This window comes from Balaenoptera ricei, chromosome 19 (genome assembly GCF_028023285.1).
Source record: "Balaenoptera ricei isolate mBalRic1 chromosome 19, mBalRic1.hap2, whole genome shotgun sequence".
NCBI lineage: Eukaryota > Metazoa > Chordata > Mammalia > Artiodactyla > Balaenopteridae > Balaenoptera > Balaenoptera ricei.
In genome coordinates, this window is record NC_082657.1 from 33,338,261 (window position 1) to 33,359,654 (window position 21,394).

The 21,394-nt window shown below is 45.2% G+C and overlaps 1 protein-coding gene across 2 annotated transcripts in view; it reads left to right on the forward strand.

The window, feature by feature from the left end:
- The window catches only part of FTO (FTO alpha-ketoglutarate dependent dioxygenase), a 375,391-nt gene extending 354,431 nt beyond the window's left edge, over positions 1-20,960 (forward strand). For both annotated transcript variants that reach the window (XM_059904734.1, XM_059904735.1), the window contains one exon: positions 18,590-20,960. In XM_059904734.1, the coding sequence (XP_059760717.1) occupies positions 18,590-18,743 (154 nt within the window). In that variant the 3' untranslated portion in view covers positions 18,744-20,960. The remainder of the gene's footprint in view (positions 1-18,589) is intronic.
- Positions 20,961-21,394: the final 434 nt, after the last annotated feature.

Consider the following 21,394-nt stretch of genomic DNA (forward strand, 5'->3'; position numbering starts at 1 on the left):
TTTGTATGTTGCTGGTAGAAATGTAAAATCATGCAATGCCTTTGAAAAACAATTTGGTGGTTCCTCAAAAAGTTAAACGTAAGATTACCGTATGACCCAGCAAGTCTACTCCTAGGTATAAACCCAAAAGAATTGAAAACAGGGACTCAAACAGATGTTTGTGTACCAATATTCATCACAGCATTATTCACAATAGCCAAAAGGTGGAAACAACCCAAGCGTCCATCAACAGATGAATGGATAAACTAAATGTGTAATATACATGGAATGGAATATTATTCAGCCATAAAAAGGAATGAAATTCTAATACATGCTATAATCTAGATGAACCTCGAAAACATCATGCCAAGTGAAATAAGCCAGACACAAAAGGACAAACATTGTATGATTCCACTTATATGAACTATCTAAAATAGGCAGAACGTAGATTGGAGGTTACTGGTGCTGTGGAAAGGAGGGGATGGGAAATTGCATAATGAATTTCTGTTTGAGGTCATGAGAAAATTTTAGAAATATATACCGGTGATGCTCGTACAACATTGTGAATGCAATGAATACCACTGAATTGTACACTTAAAAATGGGTAAAAAGGCAAATTTTACATTATATAGTTTTTACCACCATAAAAAAAGTTAATGGAACCAGTTATAGAATTTAAGCATATCATCTAATGTTCCAAAGGTATCCAATTAAGGAACTAAAAATACAGAAAAACACTATTTGCTACATAACAGATCACCCCAAAACATAGCGGCTTCAATCAACCACAGTTATTATTTCTCATATAAGTCTCTGTTCTTCTGAGGGTTGACTCATCTGGATAGAAGGTTCTTCTGCTGGCGTCACTGAGGGTCTTACCTGGGACTGTAGTCAGACAGCAGCTGGAGCAGAAAGGCTGGGCTTAGCTGGGGACTCTGGGACCGCTGGGCCTCCATCTCTCGACGTGGCCTTTCCGTGTGGTCTCTCCTGCAGGATGCCCAGACTTCTTGCAGTGAGGCTCAAGATTCCCGAGAGCACAAAAGCAGAAGCTGCCAGGCTTTTTAAAGGAACTAACTATTCTAATGTCACCCATGCTGCAGTCTGTTGTTTAAGTCAGAGGACAAGGAGGGCCAGCTGAGCCTCAGTATATGGGTGAATCCTGGAGGCGTGGTCCGCTGGGGCCGTGTTTGGAGGCTAGTTACGACAAACACCATTCACACATGCACAGAATAAGGAGAGTCCAATCTTCATGTCACACTGCAGGAAGCCAACGGATGATATCTGAAATTGGAAAATCAAGGAATAAGAGTGTGTGCCTATTAGTGAGAGATAACAGAAGGTAACCACCATTGGAAACAAATCCAGGGGTGGGATGAACTAGAGTGGGGGACTCTTGCTTTTTCACTGTATAAACCCTTCTGTATCATTAGGTTTAAGACTGAGTGTGCACTGTCTCAATAGCATGGTAGGGTAGTGGTTGAGAGTATGGCTCTGGGACCAGACCTCCTGGGCTCATGTCTTGGCCACATCACTCACAATCTCTGTGACCTTGGGCAAATTGTATTACCACTCAGTTCCTCAGTGTTCCCATCTGTGAGATGGGGATAAAAATCATAACCTCATAGGGTTATGAGGCTAAAGCACTTAGAATGCCATCTAGCAAAATGTAGATCCTCAAATAATGTTAGCTGTTAACAAGTATAACATTAAAAAAGAAAAAGCAAGCAAACCCACAGTTGAAGTAGGCATCCCAAGATTCTAGTCTCCTAACTCTGCCACAAATGAGTTGAACAAGTCTGTTAACCTCACCTTAAAACTGAGAGGGTATAAGCTAAGATGAGCTCCTAAGAACAGAAGTTCTGTCAAAGCTGAAGTCTAGAAGAGCTAGCCATGACTGTTAAAAATTACCTCGCTGAAAAATGAGACTCCCCTCCCTTTTAGGAGAGAGCTTCAGATTCTTCACAGCTGAACCTGTTCCTTTATCCTCAGACTCTACCCACTATGGAGGCATAATTCACAGCCTTACTCGCTGCCTGTCCAAGGACCTTTCTCCTGGGAAAGAACTTTATAAATCATTTTAAGTTAGTGGCCATAACTCCCAGGTGCTTACATGAGACCAAGTGGAAAAGGACATTAACTTGGAACTAATTAAATCGCTGCTAGTCTGTATTTGCTGTCCTCCTGAACGAATCTCTCCCAGAAGGCTGGTCCTGTGGTCAGCCCTGGGTGAGACTGTAAAGAAGGTAAAATTGGGCTCCCGAGGAACACCACCCCCCATTCCTCTCACCCCAGGGAAGTCAGAGCTCATGTGTTTCTCTGCCCTATCAGGAAGCAGCATGATCTCTCCGAGAGATGACTTAAAACAGTCTCCTCCTTAGAAGCAGTTGCATTTTAAAATGCCTTTCCTTCTTTTCCCCATACACTTGGGGGGGAAAAAAAAAAATGAATGAATGGTACACTTTCTGGCATGGTCTGGAGGCCAGAGCAAGAATTGTTTTCGGAGGGAAGGCTATCCTGGAACCTGTCCCTCGCACCACGTGGGCAGGCCACCTGCCGATGATGGCACTTCCACAGACGACCCTGGCCCTGTAACTTACAGGTGGGTGCCTTTGGGCATTAGGACCTGGGCAAGTCCATCTCCAGCTAGAAAGAGCAATTTAAATTAGGAACAGCAAGTTCCTTCCCATCTCACTTGAGCTCCCCTATCAGCTAGGGCTGCGGAGAAAGCATAATGGCCCCTCAGTCTGTGCCAACTCCCAGGTGGTCTTGACTGCAAGACCGTTCTTGCAGAAAGTGTAAATTCTAACTTAGCAGTCGGCTGCGAAGCCTGGCTCTCTGACAGGCCAGGCGTGGGGACAGGAGGTGACAGCCGCTAATCAGGTCCTTGCTGTGCCGTCCTGACTCACCGCCGAGCCCTGGCCTGTTCCCAGCTGACCCCACTCCTGTCATGCTCAGCAAGAAGCTCAACTTCTCCATTAATCGGCCTGTTCGCAGGAGCCGGAAAGGTGACTCGTAGCAGGCCTCCTGTTCCCAGCCTCCTCTGTAAGGACATTCTGCACAAGCAGAGTCATTCTTTGATTCCCTGTGACCTTCTGGATTTTGGCAAATGAGAAGACGCCTGGGATCCGCGGTGAGGGCCTAAGGGTGTCTTTCCTGCAAAGAGACACTTTCCTCTTCCACCCCCGCCCCCTCCCCCATCTCTCACTGGCACGAGGCAAGGACGTGGCCTCACTCATTTTCCCTGTTGGAAAAAGCCTTCTTCCCGGAGCCAGGGGGCTTTGGGATGAGATGGCCGGCACTGGTCCACACATGAGTATTTACCAGAGGTGACTCCGGGGGTCTGTGGCTGCCTCGCCTTGACAGATGAGAAAATGCTGCCTAAGTGCCCTTGCCAAGGTCACCCCACAAGCAATCACTGGTGCTGGGAGAATGCGCTCACCCCAGACAGCGAGGGGACTACAGGCCCAAGCTGTCAGAGCCCTGGAGTGGGAGACTGCACCAGCCCGTGGAAGACGAGCGCGTACAAGACTGTAAAGTAATAAATAGATGATGGCCGGTCTCTCTGCCTTGCTTGCGCCTCGGAGATGCCCGGGTGGGAACATGGTGGCTGTGATGATTAATGAATCAACCCACCCAGTTAACCTGCAGTTTGGAAGCCACGTGCAGCCCTAAGGCAGTCTCTGGGCAACTCATCCTTCCTCTCCAAGGCGCCAGCGGGCTTTGGTCTGCTGCTGGCGATGCCGGCAGCCCAGCAGAATCTTCAGTTGGAGGATTTCAGAATTTGGTCCGCTTTCTATTGAAGTGCAATTTTTTAAAAAGTCCTTTCCAATCCAGTCATTTTAGAAGCAACCCCTGCGCTGACTCAGAGGTCTGCTCGGTCTTCCGTGGCTCTCGGCATCTAGGGTCACCCCTTCTTCCTCCGCCTGAATCCACGGCCCCCAGAAGTAAATGAACAGCCTAAATTGGATGTGAGTTGCGTTCTGAAGATACGCGTCAGGTGAACTTAGGAATACAGGGAGGCTTGGGCGGTACTTCTTCTTTTCTCTTGCAGCACAAAGGGGAACAAAGCGTCAAAGCTGTGGGGATGGTCAGGTTCAGCGCTGCCCCCTCCCTCTCAGCCGGCTTTGGGTCGGGGGGTGGGCATCAGGCCAGGGAAGAATCTTAAGGAGGGTATTTTGCTTCATCCACAGAACACCACGAGTAGGGTGAGCATAGACGTTTACTCTCATGAAATGACCCAGTTCCTAAAGGAGTAAGAGGTTTTCTGCAAACTATGGGACTAGATCCTGTCACTTCCCCGTTTAAAGCCTCCAGTGCTTTCCCGTCTCGCTTAGAATAAAATCAGTCTGTACCGTGGCTTCCAAGACCCTGGTCCTCTCTGACCCCACCTCCTTCCTCCCTTGCTCACCCTCCTTCAGCTACAGTGGCCTCCTTGCTGTCCCTTTATCAAGCCTGACTCATTGTCACCTAAAATCCTCTTCCCCCGATAGATGCCTACTGCTTCCACTCCAGCCACAGCCCTTCCCCCACCCCCTCCATTCGCTCACTTATTCATTTCCTGTTTGATTCGCTCCAGAACATTGATCTCTAGAAGACATTACCTTAATATCTATTTGCTTACATTGTGTGGCAGAGAATACTAGTTTCTCATCCTGCCCTCATCCTTTCCTTCTTCCTGTATAGAATCCCAGTTTTGATGGAGGAAAGAAGAGGGTAGCACATCCAGTTAAAAACCTACAGGGACTTCCCTGGCAGTCCAGTGGTTAAGACTTTGCACTTCCACTGCAGGGGGCATAGGTTCAACCCCTGGTCGGAGAACTAAGACCCCACATGCTGCGCAGCCAGAAATAAACAAACAAAACTGTAAAAAAAACCCAAAAAACAAACACACAAATAAAAAACCCTACACTTCCCAGCCTCTTTTGCAGCCCAGGGACTGAGTTCTAGTCAGTGACATAGAGGTGGAGGTTGGTTGGCTGTCTTCCTTAGAAAGAGGAGGTAAGGGCATATTTTACCCCTCTCTCCTTTCTCCTGCTCCTGCCTGGGAAACCAGATATGGTGGCTAGAACACCTGGACCATAAGGTGACCTCAAGGATGGCAGCCATGAGCTAAGAATGGCAAAACAAAAAAATAGTTGCAGCAGCCTGGGTCCTGGATGTTTCAGGTGTACAGCAAAGTGATTCGGTTATACACATATTTATGTATATATCTTTTTTTTTTTGGCTGTGTTGGGTCTTCGTTGCTGCGCACCGGCTTTCTCTAGTTGCAGCGAGCGGAGGGTACTCTTCCTTGCGTTGCGCAGGCTTCTCACTGCAGTGGCTTCTCTTGTTGCGGAGCACGGGCTCTAGGCGCGTGGGCTTCAGTAGTTGTGGCTCGCGGGCTCTAGAGCGCAGGCTCAGTAGTCGTGGTGCACGGGCTTAGTTGCTCCGCAGCATGTGGGATCTTCCCGGGCCAGGGCTAGAACCCGTGTCCCCTGCACTGGCAGGCGGATTCTTAACCACTGCGCCACCAGGGAAGTCCCTATATATTTTGTAAATTCTTTTCCATTATAGTTTATTGAGTTTTCCTCCTTCTTGATCACTGAACCCAGCAGCATAGATATTTATGTGGGTAAAAGCAATTTTAATTTCTAAATGTTAGCTGCAGAAACAGCCTCATTCAGTTCCTAGGGGTATAAAATGCAGATTTGCTCTGGCTTTAAGACGAGGAAGTTTCTGACATCTTTGGAGTTCAGCGGCCTTGTTAGCATAGCAATCCTGGTGCTACAGTTGCTTTGACTTCTTGCCCTTCTACCGAAGAGCTACACTGAAATATAGTTTTATTCCTATCATAAAACATCCATAGGCAGATGGAGCCGTTTATTATCTCTAATCTTGAAATGGCAGCTTAGAGAATCCAAGGTTTCTTGGGCTAGGGTGGAACAGTGCCCAGAGGGGTCCATGATACACGTACGTTATCTTGAGGGGATAAGAACTTGCCTGCAAAAATACTTTTTGAGTCAGAGTAACAAGGGCTGGTAGTACTTCCAATTCTACCAATAGAGGAAGTGCAGTTTTGTAGAAAAAATGCTGAACTAGCCAATGACCTAAGTTTCAGTCCCAGCTACGTGTCTCAGCAGCCATGTGACCTGGAGCAAGGCCTCCACATCCTAATCTCCCCAAGTGGGACAGCACCTTTATTTCCTACCCTAGTAGTGAGGGTCACATGAGATAAGGTATGTGAAGGTAAACCATAATATTTATATATAAAATCTCAGTTTTTTAAAGATGGGAAGAACCTTAGAGATTGTCTAACCCAACCTTTCATTTTACAGATCTGAGTACTAATGGCCAGAAAGTCAAGGTTTTGCCCAAGGTCACAGGATAGGGTAGTGGTGGAGCTGGGTCTTGAATTCCCAGACCAGTTTTCTTCCTCTCATCTCATCCTCTTTGTCCATGGATGAGATATTGTTATTATTTCTCCTTTGGTTGTGCCTTGTACATTTACTGTCATTATCGTAAAACTGGTGATATTGCAGAGAGATTAGTCCTACCTTAAGGAGGTACAGTTGGAAGTTCAGACGCAAGTTGCTTTCAGTCATCTGTGCATTGCACCGTATTTACTGTGGCTACAGTGGACCAGACTCTAGGCTTGGAGGATATAGCAGTGAGTACATCAGAAATCCCTGCCTTCAGGGGGCTTATCTTACACACACACACACACACACACACACACACACACACACACACACACCCTAGATGGTATCAAGTGTTGTAGAGAAAAATGGGGCAGGAAAAGAAGATGGGGAGTGGGGAGTGCTGGGTTAGGTAGGTAGGAAGGGGAGATGCTGGTGTCTTACGTAGGATAGTCAAGGAAGGCCTTACTGATTGGATTATGTTTAAGTGCTGACCTGAAGGAATAGGGGAGCGAGCCACATGGATATCTTAGGGGAAGAGTGTTCAAGGCTGAAGAAACAGCAGGTATTGGAGCGCTCTGGAATACCTGAGAGTATTCTTTGCCTGTTCAAGGAAGAGCAAATCAGCCAATACAACTGGAGCAAAGTGAGTAATGGGACAAGTGTAGGGAGAGGCCAGAGGATGGGGGGCGGCCGGTGGGGGAAGGCGTAGGTCATGAAGCGACTTGCGGACCATTGTAAGAATTTTGACTTGGACTTGGCTTTTAAACGGGTGCAAAGCAGAAATTCTTCAGAAGACTGGGATGCCCTTGATCAATTGACCTTCTGTTTTGACCCACCATTTTCTCTCTAATTCCTCATTGGGACTGCCCCCCACCCCATTGGTTTGCGGCTCCACCGAGTTTTCTGTGTAAGTGCTCTTGACCTGTTAGTGAATGTTCTTAAACGAGAGAAAAGAAACCAAGGCCTAGTAGCTTCATGTTCTGTATAAGGTTAAAATAAACTTGGGAGATGCTTCTCGGCATCCAAAAACCAATTAAGCAGGTTACTTGGAAGTATTTCTAAAAACAGCAGCACAGTGGAAATAGACTTGACAGGTGAGCAGATGGGAGGACCATCAACTCAAATTTATTTCACAGCTTACAACTCACATGAGCATTCCAAAGTCAGAACAGCTGGCCTCTTATTCTGTAAGCCACTGTCCTTTGCTTTGCTCATCTCTCAAGAGTAGGAATGGATTATGCTCCAATGGAAGTCTGTCCATCGGTCTTTGACTTTGCAGGGGAAAATCCTTTGTAGAAAACTAGCTCTTGATGTAAATCAGATTTCTCTGTAGTGTCTGCTTCTTTCATGGGTTATGAAGTTTCTGGATTCTAGAAATCAATGGCGTTGGCCACTTAGCCTTCATTTCCATAACTGTATTCATTACCTCTGTGACTACTGTTATCTGATTCTGAGTAAATGGAATTTAACCAAGTAATCAAAAAGCAAAAATCTTCAGGTTTACAAGAAGAAACATTTTTTAAAATGTTATAGTGCATCTGAAAATCACAGCTGCCTTGAATTTCTGATTGTAAGTTATTCTGGAATCTTTCTGAAGTTTGAGACTGTCCCGTGCAAACTTTGCTTAAGTTTCAAGCAACAGGGAAGTCACGAAATTTGGAAAGGGTTATCTTTTGTCAATCATGGTCCTTTGTGGGGTACTGTGCTGACAGAGGATGGAGGAGAGACCGTATTCTATGGCTGAAAGGAGGGCTTGATACTACCCAGTGGGGATTTTGTTCCAATAATTGCATCAAATTGGACCTTCTGCCATGTTGCAGGTATAGCATTAATATTACTCATTAAGTCATATGCCTGTAGGCTTCCCTCCCAATGGCAGAGGCACTGGCAGAATATATTTTCTTCCAAAGTGTTTGTTTTCATTGTTGCCCTTTAAAAATAATGAGTTCATTCTATTCCCTTGCAAGGAAAGTTACTCTAGACTGCTTTGAAATTGTATATCTTTTGTTGAGCACCTTTCTGCAGTGGTTCCATAGCTTTGTGTGCTGGGGAACCCAACCCGGCCTCTCTTAAAACTCCCAACCAAGCTGCCTCAGACTTGATTCATATAATCGTCCAGCCGATTTGACCTTTATATTGTTACCCTTGGCCAGGTAGAAGTCATGCAAGTTTCAGATGACCCTATCATGTGACCAGAGATCAAAGGTCAGCAGCTCCTAAATGTTCAGCTGTCAAGGTAGCCCATTCATCACTCTCATTATGTAACTGACAAGCTGACAAATGAACCTGGGGATAAAATTGTTCTCAACTCTTTACCTCCTGGATTTACACCCCCGTGTTGGGCCAAGCAGTCTCCAATGTTAAGTGGTTCCACGGGCCTGCGGGAGTCCCTGAAGTAGGGGGAGGGACTCCAGGAGGCCTGTTCTCTGTGCCAGACCTTGTGAAGTCACCAGTTACCTACTTAGGGAGCCAAGTTGCAGGTCTACAAGAACTGACCCTGAGCCTGGTATCCTCTGAAATGGAGGTGAGTTTAATGTGAGTCCTCTGTGGACCCAAAGGCACCCACGTGTCCCCCCCAACCCACATACCACCTTCAGCATCTTTGTGGTCCTTTGTGGTAGGTTAAGATGGTGAATGTTTTCGCAAACTGGGCTCAGTCTGAAGAGTCACGTGTGAAAATTCACATGGACAGGACCCTCCTCCCGGGAGTCTAGCTTGGGGCTAGGTGCCTTTGGAAAACTGTTTATAACCAGGACCCAAACTGATTCTCTTGGTGTCTATATTTTGGAACAGTACAAAGAGCTTGAGATTAGGAATCAGACAATTTTGCCAAACCCTGACTCTATCCTTTCCTTACCTGTGAAATCTTGGACAAGTTATTTAATCTTCTGGACCTCCATTTTCCACTTGAGGACATACGTTTAATTAGAAAACTTATACAGTGCCTGACACTTAGTAGATATGTTGGGCTATTTTTAATGTTTCTATCAGCATTATTACTATTCCTTTGGTCTGAGAGGAGATGTCATCAGGGAAGCATTGGCATGAGATAGAATTGCTTTATAGTATCTCCCATAGCAACAAAAACCTCTGAAAAACTTATAAGGGCAGAACAGTAAGGAGATGTGAGGATTACACAGTATAATTACGCGGGTTGGGAAGAAACCCAAAAGAAGGCAGCAGTTAGTACAGTAGAAGGGAAAAGGGCATGGCATCCCCCTGGACCCCGAAAGAAAGAACAGAGATGCCTATAAGCCATTCTGTTACCAAAAAGTGTCCCTGATTTTTATACCAGTGAGAGGTCTTGTGACCTTGTCTCTTCATCTCTTGACCCCTTGGAGGTACTATCTGAGCACCTTACCCCTCACCCCAGGGGCCTCTCTTCTCTGGTGGAGCCTTTGCCACAGGTCAGAGGAGCTCTTAGCAGTGATCTGGAGTGGGACAAAGCCCTGGTTCCATATGCCAGGAGGACAGGGAACCCTGGTCACAGGAAATTTCTTCTTGGATCCCAGTAGGAACTCTAAATGTTCATTTTCCTTAAACAAAACCAGACACCCTGCTATTCATGGCTACTGGGCTATATAATATATTAATATTATATTTCAGAGGAATTATAGGTAATATTGGTGTTGAGGAGAAGAATTAGGAGCGATGAGAACCATTATTTACATGGAAAATGGTGAGTTCCAAACAAATGTGGAGAGCACAGCTATTTGCAGCAGCTGGGCTTGGCCTGGGCTATTTTCTGTGCTACTCCCTTCTCCTCCCAATGAGGGAACAGTATAGGTTCACAGTAGGTACTCCATAAGCGTGCTGATTGATTGACTGAGATCTAGACAGCAGGGTTTATCCATACTGAACAGCACAATGATTTCTTGCAAAATGGCTGGTTATCCAGATGGCTGAATGGCATTATCCTGGTATTCAAAAGCATTTGGGGGATATTTGGCTTTTAGAGCAGCTAAGCAAGCTCTTCTATCAGGCTTCTCCCTTTTTCTCTGAAATGTGAAGCCAAAAGTAGATTTTTAAATAACCAGAAGTTAAGTCAAGATTCTCAAGTGGTCATGGCTGAAAAAATACTACCTGCTAAAAAGGTATATTGACCCCCCCCCCAAAAAAAAGCTGACCCATGGGCCAAAGTGTGGCTTCTCCTCACTCTGATGTGTGTTGACTTTACTGATCTGAGAACATTAACGTGTGAGTCAGAGGCAAGAGGTTAAAAGCCTTTCAAAGAGAAAGTGAGAGTGTCCTTTGTTGGAACTCACTCAGGAGTTGGTTTTGCTTAGTGGTTCTGCAGTAGGTAAACTGAGTTATACAAATCAAACAAGCTGATTTCATACAACCACCTTAGTCAGAGTAGACCATCGTGATTCATATGACAGGGCAGCTCTTTCTTTGTCGCGTTGTCCACAGAGCCATGATGGCAGTAACACAAAGTCCAAGAAGACAAATTATAAATTCATTCACTCACTCTTCTCTTTTCAAAGCATTTAGAGTCTCAAGGGTAGATGATTATAAACAGGTCTGCATGCTCGCCTCACCTCTAAGACAGATGATTTGGAACAAAGCCTGGCGAGACCGTGAAAATCAGTACAATGGAGTGGCCTCTTACTCAAAGTGAGATTTGAAATGTGTTGTTTTTTTTTTTTTAATAAATTTATTTATTTATTTATTTATTTATTTATTTATTTTTTATTATTTTTTTTGGCTGTGTTGGGTCTTCGTTTCTGTGCGAGGGCTTTCGCCAGCTGTGGCGAGCGGGGGCCACTCTTCATCGCGGTGCGCGGGCCTCTCACTGTCGTGGCCTCTCCCGTTGCAGAGCACAGGCTCCAGACGCGCAGGCTCAGTAGTTGTGGCTCACGGGCCTAGTTGCTCTGCGGCATGTAGGATCCTCCCAGACCAGGGCTCGAACCCGTGTCCCCTGCATTGGCAGGCAGATTCTTAACCATTGCGCCACCAGGGAAGCCCCTGAAATGTGTTCTTTAATGTAGACATAATGGAGAGTCAAAATTATTCATGGAATCCCTTAAATGGTACATAAAGTACTATTAGGGAGTTAGATCCCGTGTTATATGAAAAAATACTTCTCTTTTTTTTTTTTTTTTTTTAATAAATTTATTTATTTTTGGCTGCACTGTGTCTTCGTTGCTCACGCGTGTTTTCTCTAGCTGTGGCGAGCGGGGGCTACTCTTCGTTGCAGTGCACGGGCTTCTTGTTGCGGAGCACAGGCTTCAGTAGTTGTGGCACACGGGCGTAGTTGCTCCGTGGCATGTGGGATCTTCCCGGACCAGGGCTCGAACTCATGTCTCCTGCATTGGCAGGCAGATTCTTAACCACTGTGCTACCAGGGAAGCCCCAGTACTTCTGTTTTAAACACTGGAATAATTCTGTGTGGCAAGATGCTGCGATTCTACTGGGCCCAGAGAAACTAAGAACGGAGAACATGCAGGTCCCACGTTGGTCTCGAGCTCCCTCCAAAGCATAGAGGGCCGTTGAGATCGTTGCCCCTTTACATCATTATTTCCCACTTTTTTCATGCTGGTCCTGGCAGTTGTGTTTTGCAGGTTAAATGCAGGTTTGATGTGATATCACATCAGGGTTTTCTACTTGAGTGAAGCCTCTTAAGCCTTGGTGCTGGTTTACACTGTTTGAGGGAATGTATTGTGATGTGGCTGATACCCTAAAACAGCCTTCTGTTTGACATGAGCCAGGATGACAGTCAACTCCTCACTGTAAATGAAAATTCCAGAAAAATACTCTGACTTGGAGAAGACTGGATATTTTCTGATGAAGTTGTGAGTCTAAATTGCTCTAGTCTTTTGGGACTTTCCTGGCGGTCCAGTGGTTAAGACTTCGCCTTCCAATGCAGGGAGTGTGTGTTCGATCCCTGGTCAGGGAACTAAGATCCCACATGCCTCGTGGCCAAAAAACCAAAACATAAAAAACAGAAGCAATATTGTAACAAATTCAATAAAGACTTTTAAAATGGTCCACATCAAAAAAAAAAAAAAATCTTAAAAAGAAAGTGTGATGTCTTGTCTTTCACACATTTTTTTTTAATGCATTCTTTTTAAGGGCTATGTGATATTTCATTATCTGGATGCACATAGTTTATTCTTTTTTTTTCCACACTTATTTTTAAGCATTACAAGCCCCTGTCCAACGTTGCCTAATCTGCTGTGTTTTAAAAATAGGACTTGTGTCACATAGGAAAGGGCTACATTTGTGCAGTAGTTTACATATTTTAAAGGGCTTTTATATGCATTATTTAATTTTTATCTTCACAAAGTCCAGTGAAGCAGGGAAACATGAACTTCGTGTAACAATTGAGGAAACTAAGAGGTTGAGAGATTTTTCTCAGGGTCACTCCAGGAATACAGTTGACCCTTGAGTAAATTTGAACTAAGAAGGTCCCCTTATACATGGGTTTTTTTTCAGTAAATATACAGTCAGCCCTCTGTATCTGTGGATGCAGAACCCAAGGATATGGAGGGCCAACTGGACGGGATTTGAGCATCCATGGATTTTGGTATGCAAGCGGGGGGTCCTGGAACGAGTGCCCTGAAAATACTGGGGGATGACTGTATAATTAGAAGTAGTTTATGCTCTTAAAAGATGGAGATGTATCTTTTACTTCTATAGATGATAGATGCTTATGCTATGAGAACCTCAGAGTCATTAGAATGAAGAGAAAGTTTTGTCAGTCATTTGCTGTAATTATTGTCACAGGAACATGAAAACAAAAAAAGCATTTTGCTCCTTTCTTTCCCCGGAAATGGTTTGGAATCTCCTGAATATCTATGTTTGGCAAGAATAGCTAAGTAATCAGGGGATAGCACCCATTTTGGTCCAAATGGGAATCCATGAGAAAGATGGAATGTGGTGGAAAGGACAGCCAGCCAAATGTCCAGGGTCTGCCCAGCCCCCGCTCTCCCACCTGCCATTGGATTAACCTGGGGTAAGGTAGCCCTCACGTCAAATGTGGTTCAGATACCTACCTCCCCATCTCTCTCAGGTTATTGTGAAAATTGAATAAATCAGTGCTGCATATTAAGATTCTTTGGGACGCTTAAACAATATACAGAATGTACTAATTTTAATCAAGAGTTACTATCTTCTTTCACACTGAAGAATTCTCTCTTAGGAGTTCGTTTTTCTTGTCTCCTCAATGGCCTGCGCTTGGTAATATTTCTCCATCAAGTTCTAGTTTTTTGTACTTTTTTTTTTTTTTAACGCTTGTTTATCCCAATGAATCTTTTAGCAGGAACCATTTCTCCCGAAATCTTTATCATTTTCATCAAGAGTAATGGAAATGTTACCTGTCCTTCTTTATTTGTTGCAAAATTTAGGGACGAGGAGGAAGACCGGACATGTTTTCTTAAGATCAATGGCCAGCACATTACTGTAAAACCTATTGATTAAAAACACAAAGTATAATGTTAGTCATTTAGTCTGTGAAGTGATGCAATAAGGGAAGAAATTTATTCTCTGGCTCTTGCATTAACCTTTTATTGACTGCTTGCATACCCATAATTAACACACACTTTAGCTAAAGTGGTTAATTTCAGCATGGCGACCAGTGTTCACTAATGTAGCCGCGGTCCTCATCCTCCAAATGTTAAGTGTAGCCCTGGGGGAATCAGCAGGCAGTGGGGCCCTGCGTGAGTTACACCTGGGAGAGGAGAGGAGGGGAACCTCTGGACAGTCAGCTGACAGGCCAGCCAACGTGACACCGTTCAGCTGCTTCCTGTTACGTCACTAGGTCATTCAGGGAGAACCATTCCTAAGTAGCAAGAGTTTTGAGGGTAGCTATAGAGTCCTTTGAATTGAAATAGTGTGAATTTGGGAGGGAGAGAGATGAAGCATATATTATTTTCCATTGCGCCCCTTGCAATGCTGCATAAAAGGAGCAGGGTTTTCTGAGTAGATCTGAGTTTATTTGTTAACCCTTTAGGATGGGAGTAGAGAGCACAAAGTTGAAAGGGGAAACTGTAACTTTCTTACTGTTTAGCTGAGTTTCTTACTGTTTGTCTGGGTTCAGAATGATCTGCTATCCTTGATAAGGAAATTTTTAGGGAAATTTTTTTAACTTTCTTTAGAAAGGTCATCCAGCTCTGGTCATTAAAACTGGCTTATTTTTGCGCAAAGGCCAGTGTGGGTGACACCAGCGCACTCTTGTTTTCTGGGTAGAAATTTGTGCCCAGTGGAAATATTATTCGAATCAAAAACAAAAGCCAGGGACTTCATGCTTTCAACTCAAGTGATCTCTGCACACACTGTACTGTATCAGCAGCGTCTCAGTTTGGAGAGAGGACTATCAACATGCACTTGGCAGGCAGGGCCATGGCAGTGGATGTTGTAGAAGGCAGGAGGTCACTGAGGGGTGGGATGCGTGGCCAGCATATCAGCCAGGACTCTTTGGGTTGCAAGTGACAGAAAAACCTAACTCAAACAGTAACAAGCTCATGCAACTGAAAAAGTCTAAGCATACCTAGCTTCAGGTGAGACTCAATCCAGCTACTTCAACCATATCACCCAGGACCCAGCCCCTTGCTGCATGGTAGCAAAATGACTATGGTGGTTCCAGATCACACATCCTAATAGTTCACAGGCCAGGAGGTAAGAAAGTCTTTTCCCTTAGTTCCCAGACCAGTCCTTTGACTTACTCTCTCAATCTTGCCTTGGAGTGGGTCACATGCCTCCCCTAACCTACTCCCTGTGGCTGGGAGAGTAGGATGTGCTGATTAGATTAAACTAGTCAAGGCTCTCCCCTGGCTGTAGAGGTGGAGCCAATCAGACTCAAACCACGTGGCCAAGCATAGGGATGGGACGGATTCCCCACAGGAAACTTAGCATCTTCTTTGTGGGAAACTTGGGAAAAAGACACAAGACAGCCAGTGTCCACCACCGTCAGGATTCCTAAAACATCTCCTAGGAGAACTCAGGGCCCCTTGATTTTGCGAGAACTACAGAGTATGCGTGCTGAGAAACAATCCAACTTTATTTCCTAGAAATGCCAAGTCAGTCTGAAACAACTGCCGCTCAGACAGTCCAACGACAGCACCTTTTATGAATTCTGGGTCTTCAGGAACAACTGCTAAGTCTTTCTGAGTCTGAGCATTTTAGCCTGTCACTGGAGAGTTGTAGCAGCTTCAATACATAAGCCTCAGCGTCCTGGAATGTCACACTGTGATAGGATCCAGCCACAGGCTCAATCTGATTCAAGCCAGAAAGAGCTGCTTCTGGATCTCCAGAGCTTCCCCCAGGCCAGAGGCCACCCAGTCAGTTAGCTGGAGGGAGGGGACAGTCACAGGTGCAATAGGCAGCCCTCTCGTTGGCATCTCCCATTGTCACTGGTACTCGTAGTAGAAGTAACAATAGCAACAATAGTATTTAATAATTATTGAGGGCTCACTATGTGCCAGGCACTGTGCTAAGTATTTCACATGTATCAATCCATTTAACCTCCACAGCAAGCCCATAAGTAATGTACTATCATCATCATCACCATCATCAGTATTCCCACATGACAAGTAAGAAACTGAGGCTTGGTGAGGTTAAGAAGCTTGCCCAAGATGTCGTGCCCCGGGGAAGCAGCAGCTCCTGGTGTCCAGAGAACGTCTTTACCACTGTGCTTCCGCATCTTAGGAAATTAAGATGGAAGAGAGGCAGAATGAGTGAATTAAGCAGGAGAAATTGAAACCCAAAGGGAGATACGCCTTCAAGTCATTCTCAAGCCTTTTCTTTTTCAGTCCCACCATCCGGCATGATGTTGAATTGGACAATGTGCTTTGAGTTGGGGGCGACTGTCCTTCCTCGCAGGTGAATACATTACCTCAACAGCAAGCCCTCTGTGGGGCGCAGTCGTGACCATTGAGAAACTGGCGAGGAGCGCTGGGCATTAAAGGAAGAGTTTTAAAGTGATCTTGAAAGATCTGAATTAAGGCCCTGAAGAGACCACACACGGGGTTCTAGCTCTAGCCCAGAGGGAAACAGTGGGTGGGTACGCACAGCTCCTAGCCTCTCAGGGCCGGCATGAGAAGGAGGTAGTACCCACACCAGCCGGTCCTTCCATGGGAAGAACAGTAGGAAAATCAGAGCAACTTCACCCAAAAGAAAACTGGGTGGGCTTGGGAAGCTTGTACAATACAAGTGTAAGCAAACTTCTGCAGCAGATGTTAACGTTTTTAATACTTTCTCAAAATGAGGGGGCAAAACCCACTGACAGGTGAAAAAGCATCTCTGTTGACTTTTGACGAACCTTATGCTATTCGACGTACATCAGCACTTATCACAGCCCTTTAATCTGCCAACCAGAGTAGTGTGTGCACAGATCATTTACCCGCCGTGAGATGGAAATGCTCAGTTTGGAATAACTCTCCCTACCTGGTAAATTGAGCCTTACCCTCTGATTCTGAGGCAGAGAGAAAGAACAATTTAAAAAGCTTTGCAGAGTTCCTTTGTAATTAGTCGCAGCTCCCCTTGAATATGAATTTCCCGCAGCCCTTTCACGTGATGTAGAGACTGTCTCTAGAACTGTGGAGATCCAGCCACTGCGGTGAGTGGCAACGTCTCAAACACCTATTATTATTAAGTAGTCTGCAGAACGCGCCTCTCTTCTTCAGTTTCGTGTGGGCTTATCAGTGCAAACAGTTTAATATTTATGCTAAGAGGATTGTCAAAAGCAGCTTCTGTTGCTTTAATTCTTGTTTTAAATAAATAATGAGAACATTTAAACACATTACTCTTCTTGGGGCCCTGAGGTCAGCTAATCTTATTATTTATGAAGTGATGTGCTACATAATAGTACTTAGTGCATGTTAACAGACGCTATTATCAGGGCCCGATGCGGAGAGCTGAAGATATATTGGAATGTTATGTGTAATGTACGACGGATTGAGTGCACAGGATGCCGGTATAGCAATTAACCACCCGAGAAAATAGGTGTAAAGTTGAAGTATGTTTTCCCGTGGGGATCCCCTCACCATTAATAATTCCCCAGAGGAGAAGATGTCCTTTAGTTAGGAGCCTTCTCGACCATCAGGCTTGGAAATAGGTCCAGGATGGTTCATTCTTTGATCTCTTCATCATAGTTAGTCCCACATGGAAGACAGAGGATGGGCAGGACCCCTTTTTAATTGATTTAGAGAACAGTGCCAAGAAGGTCAGGTGGGGTGGGGAAGGACCATGCAACTCTCCCAGATGTACTCAGAGTATTTCTGAGTACATCTCAGAAATACTCAGAGTATTTCTCTTTGGTGCATGCGCTGTCACCGCCACGTGCTCCAAGAGAGTAGAGAAATTGTTCGTTTCTTATTGCAATTTGTGTTTTCTTCTGTCTGATCCTCACTTTTCAGATACATAAAGCCAAAGCCACTGAGTTTTCCCAGACCAATTTCCAATAAGCTGTGGTCTCTCGGCAAGGTAGATGCCTGCCAGGGTGCGATGATGTCGCCCCAACTTTTTTCCTACGAGGCTATAATTTAGTTGCATATGATAATTAATTTCTCTACTATTGATGAATAATCCATTTAATAAAAACCGTGATTTAAGCGTTTTCCTTAGGGAGTCACTCTTGCTAGCCTCTTAATTTAATTTTGTGGAAGTTTTCTCCACCTATTCATCAGTGGAAATGATTATTAACCTCTATTTGCATATATCCTTATAAATCGGTCTCTCCTTGGAGTGCCTTTTCCTGAGCACAGCAGGCTGGGACACTTGTAAATCTCCGGGATCTCCAAAGTCAATCCCGGTCTGTAATATTGTTTAATCTATTCTTGGACGTTTTAATGCAGTAAATTCAATTTAATCTTTCCCAGTAATCTAGTAATACATGGAAATCCCACAAACATTTAAATCTGATAATGGCTTAATCACACACTTTAAATAACAGTCGAGATAATGAAAAAATAATTCACCATTTTAAAGGCAGAGTAACTGAATTTCCCCGATGATTGGCTCCTACAAAGCCATTAGAGGTAATACAAATCTGGGCATTGGAAAAAAAGAAGTTCCAGCACCATAAAGAAGAATTCTTCCTTCTTATAAACACACCTGCTTTCTGCCGCCCAAACTCCCCCTTGTGTACCATCACCACCATCATAGCGGATCGTCACTGGGGCATTTGGCAAGGTCGCCCCAAGTTGCCCATGGGTTTGGGTCTTCCAGGCATTTCCTCCCAGGGAGTAACTGCCTGTTCTTAACTCTTTCAGGTGCCAGTCCCGAATTGCCCGAACTCTACCCGCGGATCAGAAGCCAGAATGCCGGCCGTATTGGGAAAAGGATGATCCTTCGATGCCTCTGCCGTTTGATCTCACAGATATCATTTCCGAACTCAGGAGTCTGCTTCTGGAAGCCAAACCCTAGAGAAAGGGCACAAGTCTTAGGTGGAGGAACAAAGGCTGTTTCTGACTTCTCTCCTCCAACCTTGTCATGGGCTTAGGCAAGGGGATTATGGGTAGACTGGGCCTTGGGATTGTAGACCCTGGGTCCCAGTTGGAAACAGCTAGGGAATGGAGCCCATGAATATTAAAATGTTTAAAAGTGACACAGTGTTATAGTGATTTGGTATTAAACAAGAACCTCCAACCCCCAAAGCTATTCCCCACTTGGATTTTTAATGTGAGCCATTCCACTCCCAAGGCCTGGGAAGCGACCAAGGTGAGCCTGGCCTGTGGCAAAACCTAACCTACTTTCCTCCTTCCCAAACCTTTGCAGAGACTCTGCAAGGGGATGACTCTCAGGTCATCTAGGGGAAGACCGAATTTAGAGACATTTAGCCTATTTTCTCACCACACCCTTTAGAGGCTATGCTGTTCAGTATGGTAGCCACTAGGTAGATGGGACTCCTTAAATTTAAATTCCATTTTAATTGTAATTAAAAATTCAGTTCCTCAGTTGCACGAGCCACATTTCAAGTGTTTAGTAGCCATGTGTGGCTAGTGACTGCTGTATTGGACACAGAACATTTTCATCATTGTAGAAAGCCCTCCCAGACAGCACTTCTATCAAAAGTTTGAGAGCGGGAGATTCTGTTTTCCCGTTCTCTGTAGCTGCTCTCCCCACAGGCAAAATAAATTAAAAGAGAAATGCCTCATTGAAGAATAGCCTCTTTCCCTTCTCTAGGGCAGCCTGGGTTATGAGCCCTGTACTCTGCACATAAGAATGGAGCAGCGTTGAAGATTAAAATAAAGTTGACATCCTGTCTTTAGGAAGTTTCCCTGATCTAATGAAAGAGACAAAGTCCTATTTACATTGCTTCCTGATTTTAGCCGGCATACTACATTTCTTTTTATAATTCCCCCATTCGCACATAACGATGGGTAGAATTGAGGCTTGAAGAACCCTAGTGCCCATCCTGATGATGTTGGAGCACCAGAGAGACGATGAAGAGGTTAAAACTTGGGCTTTGGTTTTCGAGTGCCTGGATCTAAATGCCCAGTAGCTTGCGACTTTTGGTGTGTTACTGTGCCTTGGTTTTCTCATCTGTATAATGGGGATACAATAGGCACCGACTCAAAAGGTGAAGATGAAATGAAATGACTTAGCTGCAGACTTAGAACAATTTCTGACACATAGTTAAATACCCAGTAAATATTAGTATTATTATATGTCAGTAAGTGACCTGCTGTAGGCATTTTCCCCTCCCTTTCTCAATCTTGGTGCCAGTTTTGTCTTGTGATGCCATGAACCCACCTCTCTCTTTTGGGCCTGGCTCCCACCCTTTGGTGACCCTGGAAATCATGAGAATAGTTAGCCCCTCTCGCCAGCCTGTCACCTTCTTTGTAGTTGTTTGCAGTAGTTGGGAAGCTGAGGCGCTTTTTTGCCCCTTGAGAGGTGCGCTGAGAACCAGGCTGTCTCCCGCCAGCAGAATCTCACTGGTTCAAGGTATGGGCTCATTCACATGGAGTCAACCCCAGGGAGTTCACGTCACACAAAGCAGGCAGGGTTTCCTCATCTTGAGACTCTTAGTAGACATTGGATGAATTCCCTGATGTCTTTAAGCCTCAGTCTCCCCGTCAGTAAACGATGAAGCGCTGCCTCTCAGGGTTGTGGGAGAGATTAAATGAAATCACGTAGGTAAGGAGTGCAGGGCACGTGGAAGTCACCGACGGGGCGGCCTCAGGACCATCTAGCCTAGTGTTTTATTTCACCCCCCCCCCGCCCCCCAGTGTCTGTTCCTTGTCACTAGGTGCCAGTATTTAAAAATTGGGAGATTTCATGTAAAATAAAAATGTGTGCATCCTCTTCAGAATTCAGAGCATCTGGCAGCCCTAGGCCTCCATCCTGGCATGGCAAAGAGCTAGGTAGCGTCCTCTCAGGCAGGGCGTGAACCCTCTGTGGCCCCCGTTGCTCCCAATTACCATTTATTGTGAACCTGACTGGCGTTACGCCGTCGTGTCGGCACCCTCCAAACCTGCTTGCTTGCGTCCCTAGAGTAGAAATGAATAATAATGTTGAGTGCTTACCCCAATATATGTGTATTACCATCGAGCTATATTTGTGGACTGCTTGTACTAATAGGTCATGTACATCATAAAACATGCATAAACAATAAAAATACCGAAAGGATGAGATAAGAAACCAAGAGGGGTCCTGCTGTTTTCTCCTTGCACAGCAGCGGGTGGGCCTACTTCCTTGGCCTGGGGGGCGCCCAGGTGGACGGAGTCATCAGAGTCCTGCAGGTGGGGGAAGAGCCAGGGCTTGGAGAAACCACTTCCAGGAGTGAATCCGAAAGGTGACATCACATTTGCTCAGGAGAACTGGTGGCGTTCGCTAAGCATGAGCTCATTGTGTTTAAGGGTTACATACACTCTCTGGGGAAGTTTCAGGTGGGTAGAAGGAGGAAGGGCAAGAGATGATTTAAAAAAAGGGGCTGCTGGGGACGCTGACACCTCGGTTCCTGCTCCTCCCCTGGGAACTAGTAAAGGACTTTCCCTGGGACACAGGCCATGTGGATGGTGGAGGAGAGGGAAGCTTTGCCCCTGGGACCACCCTGAGTCAGCGGTCCCCACTGC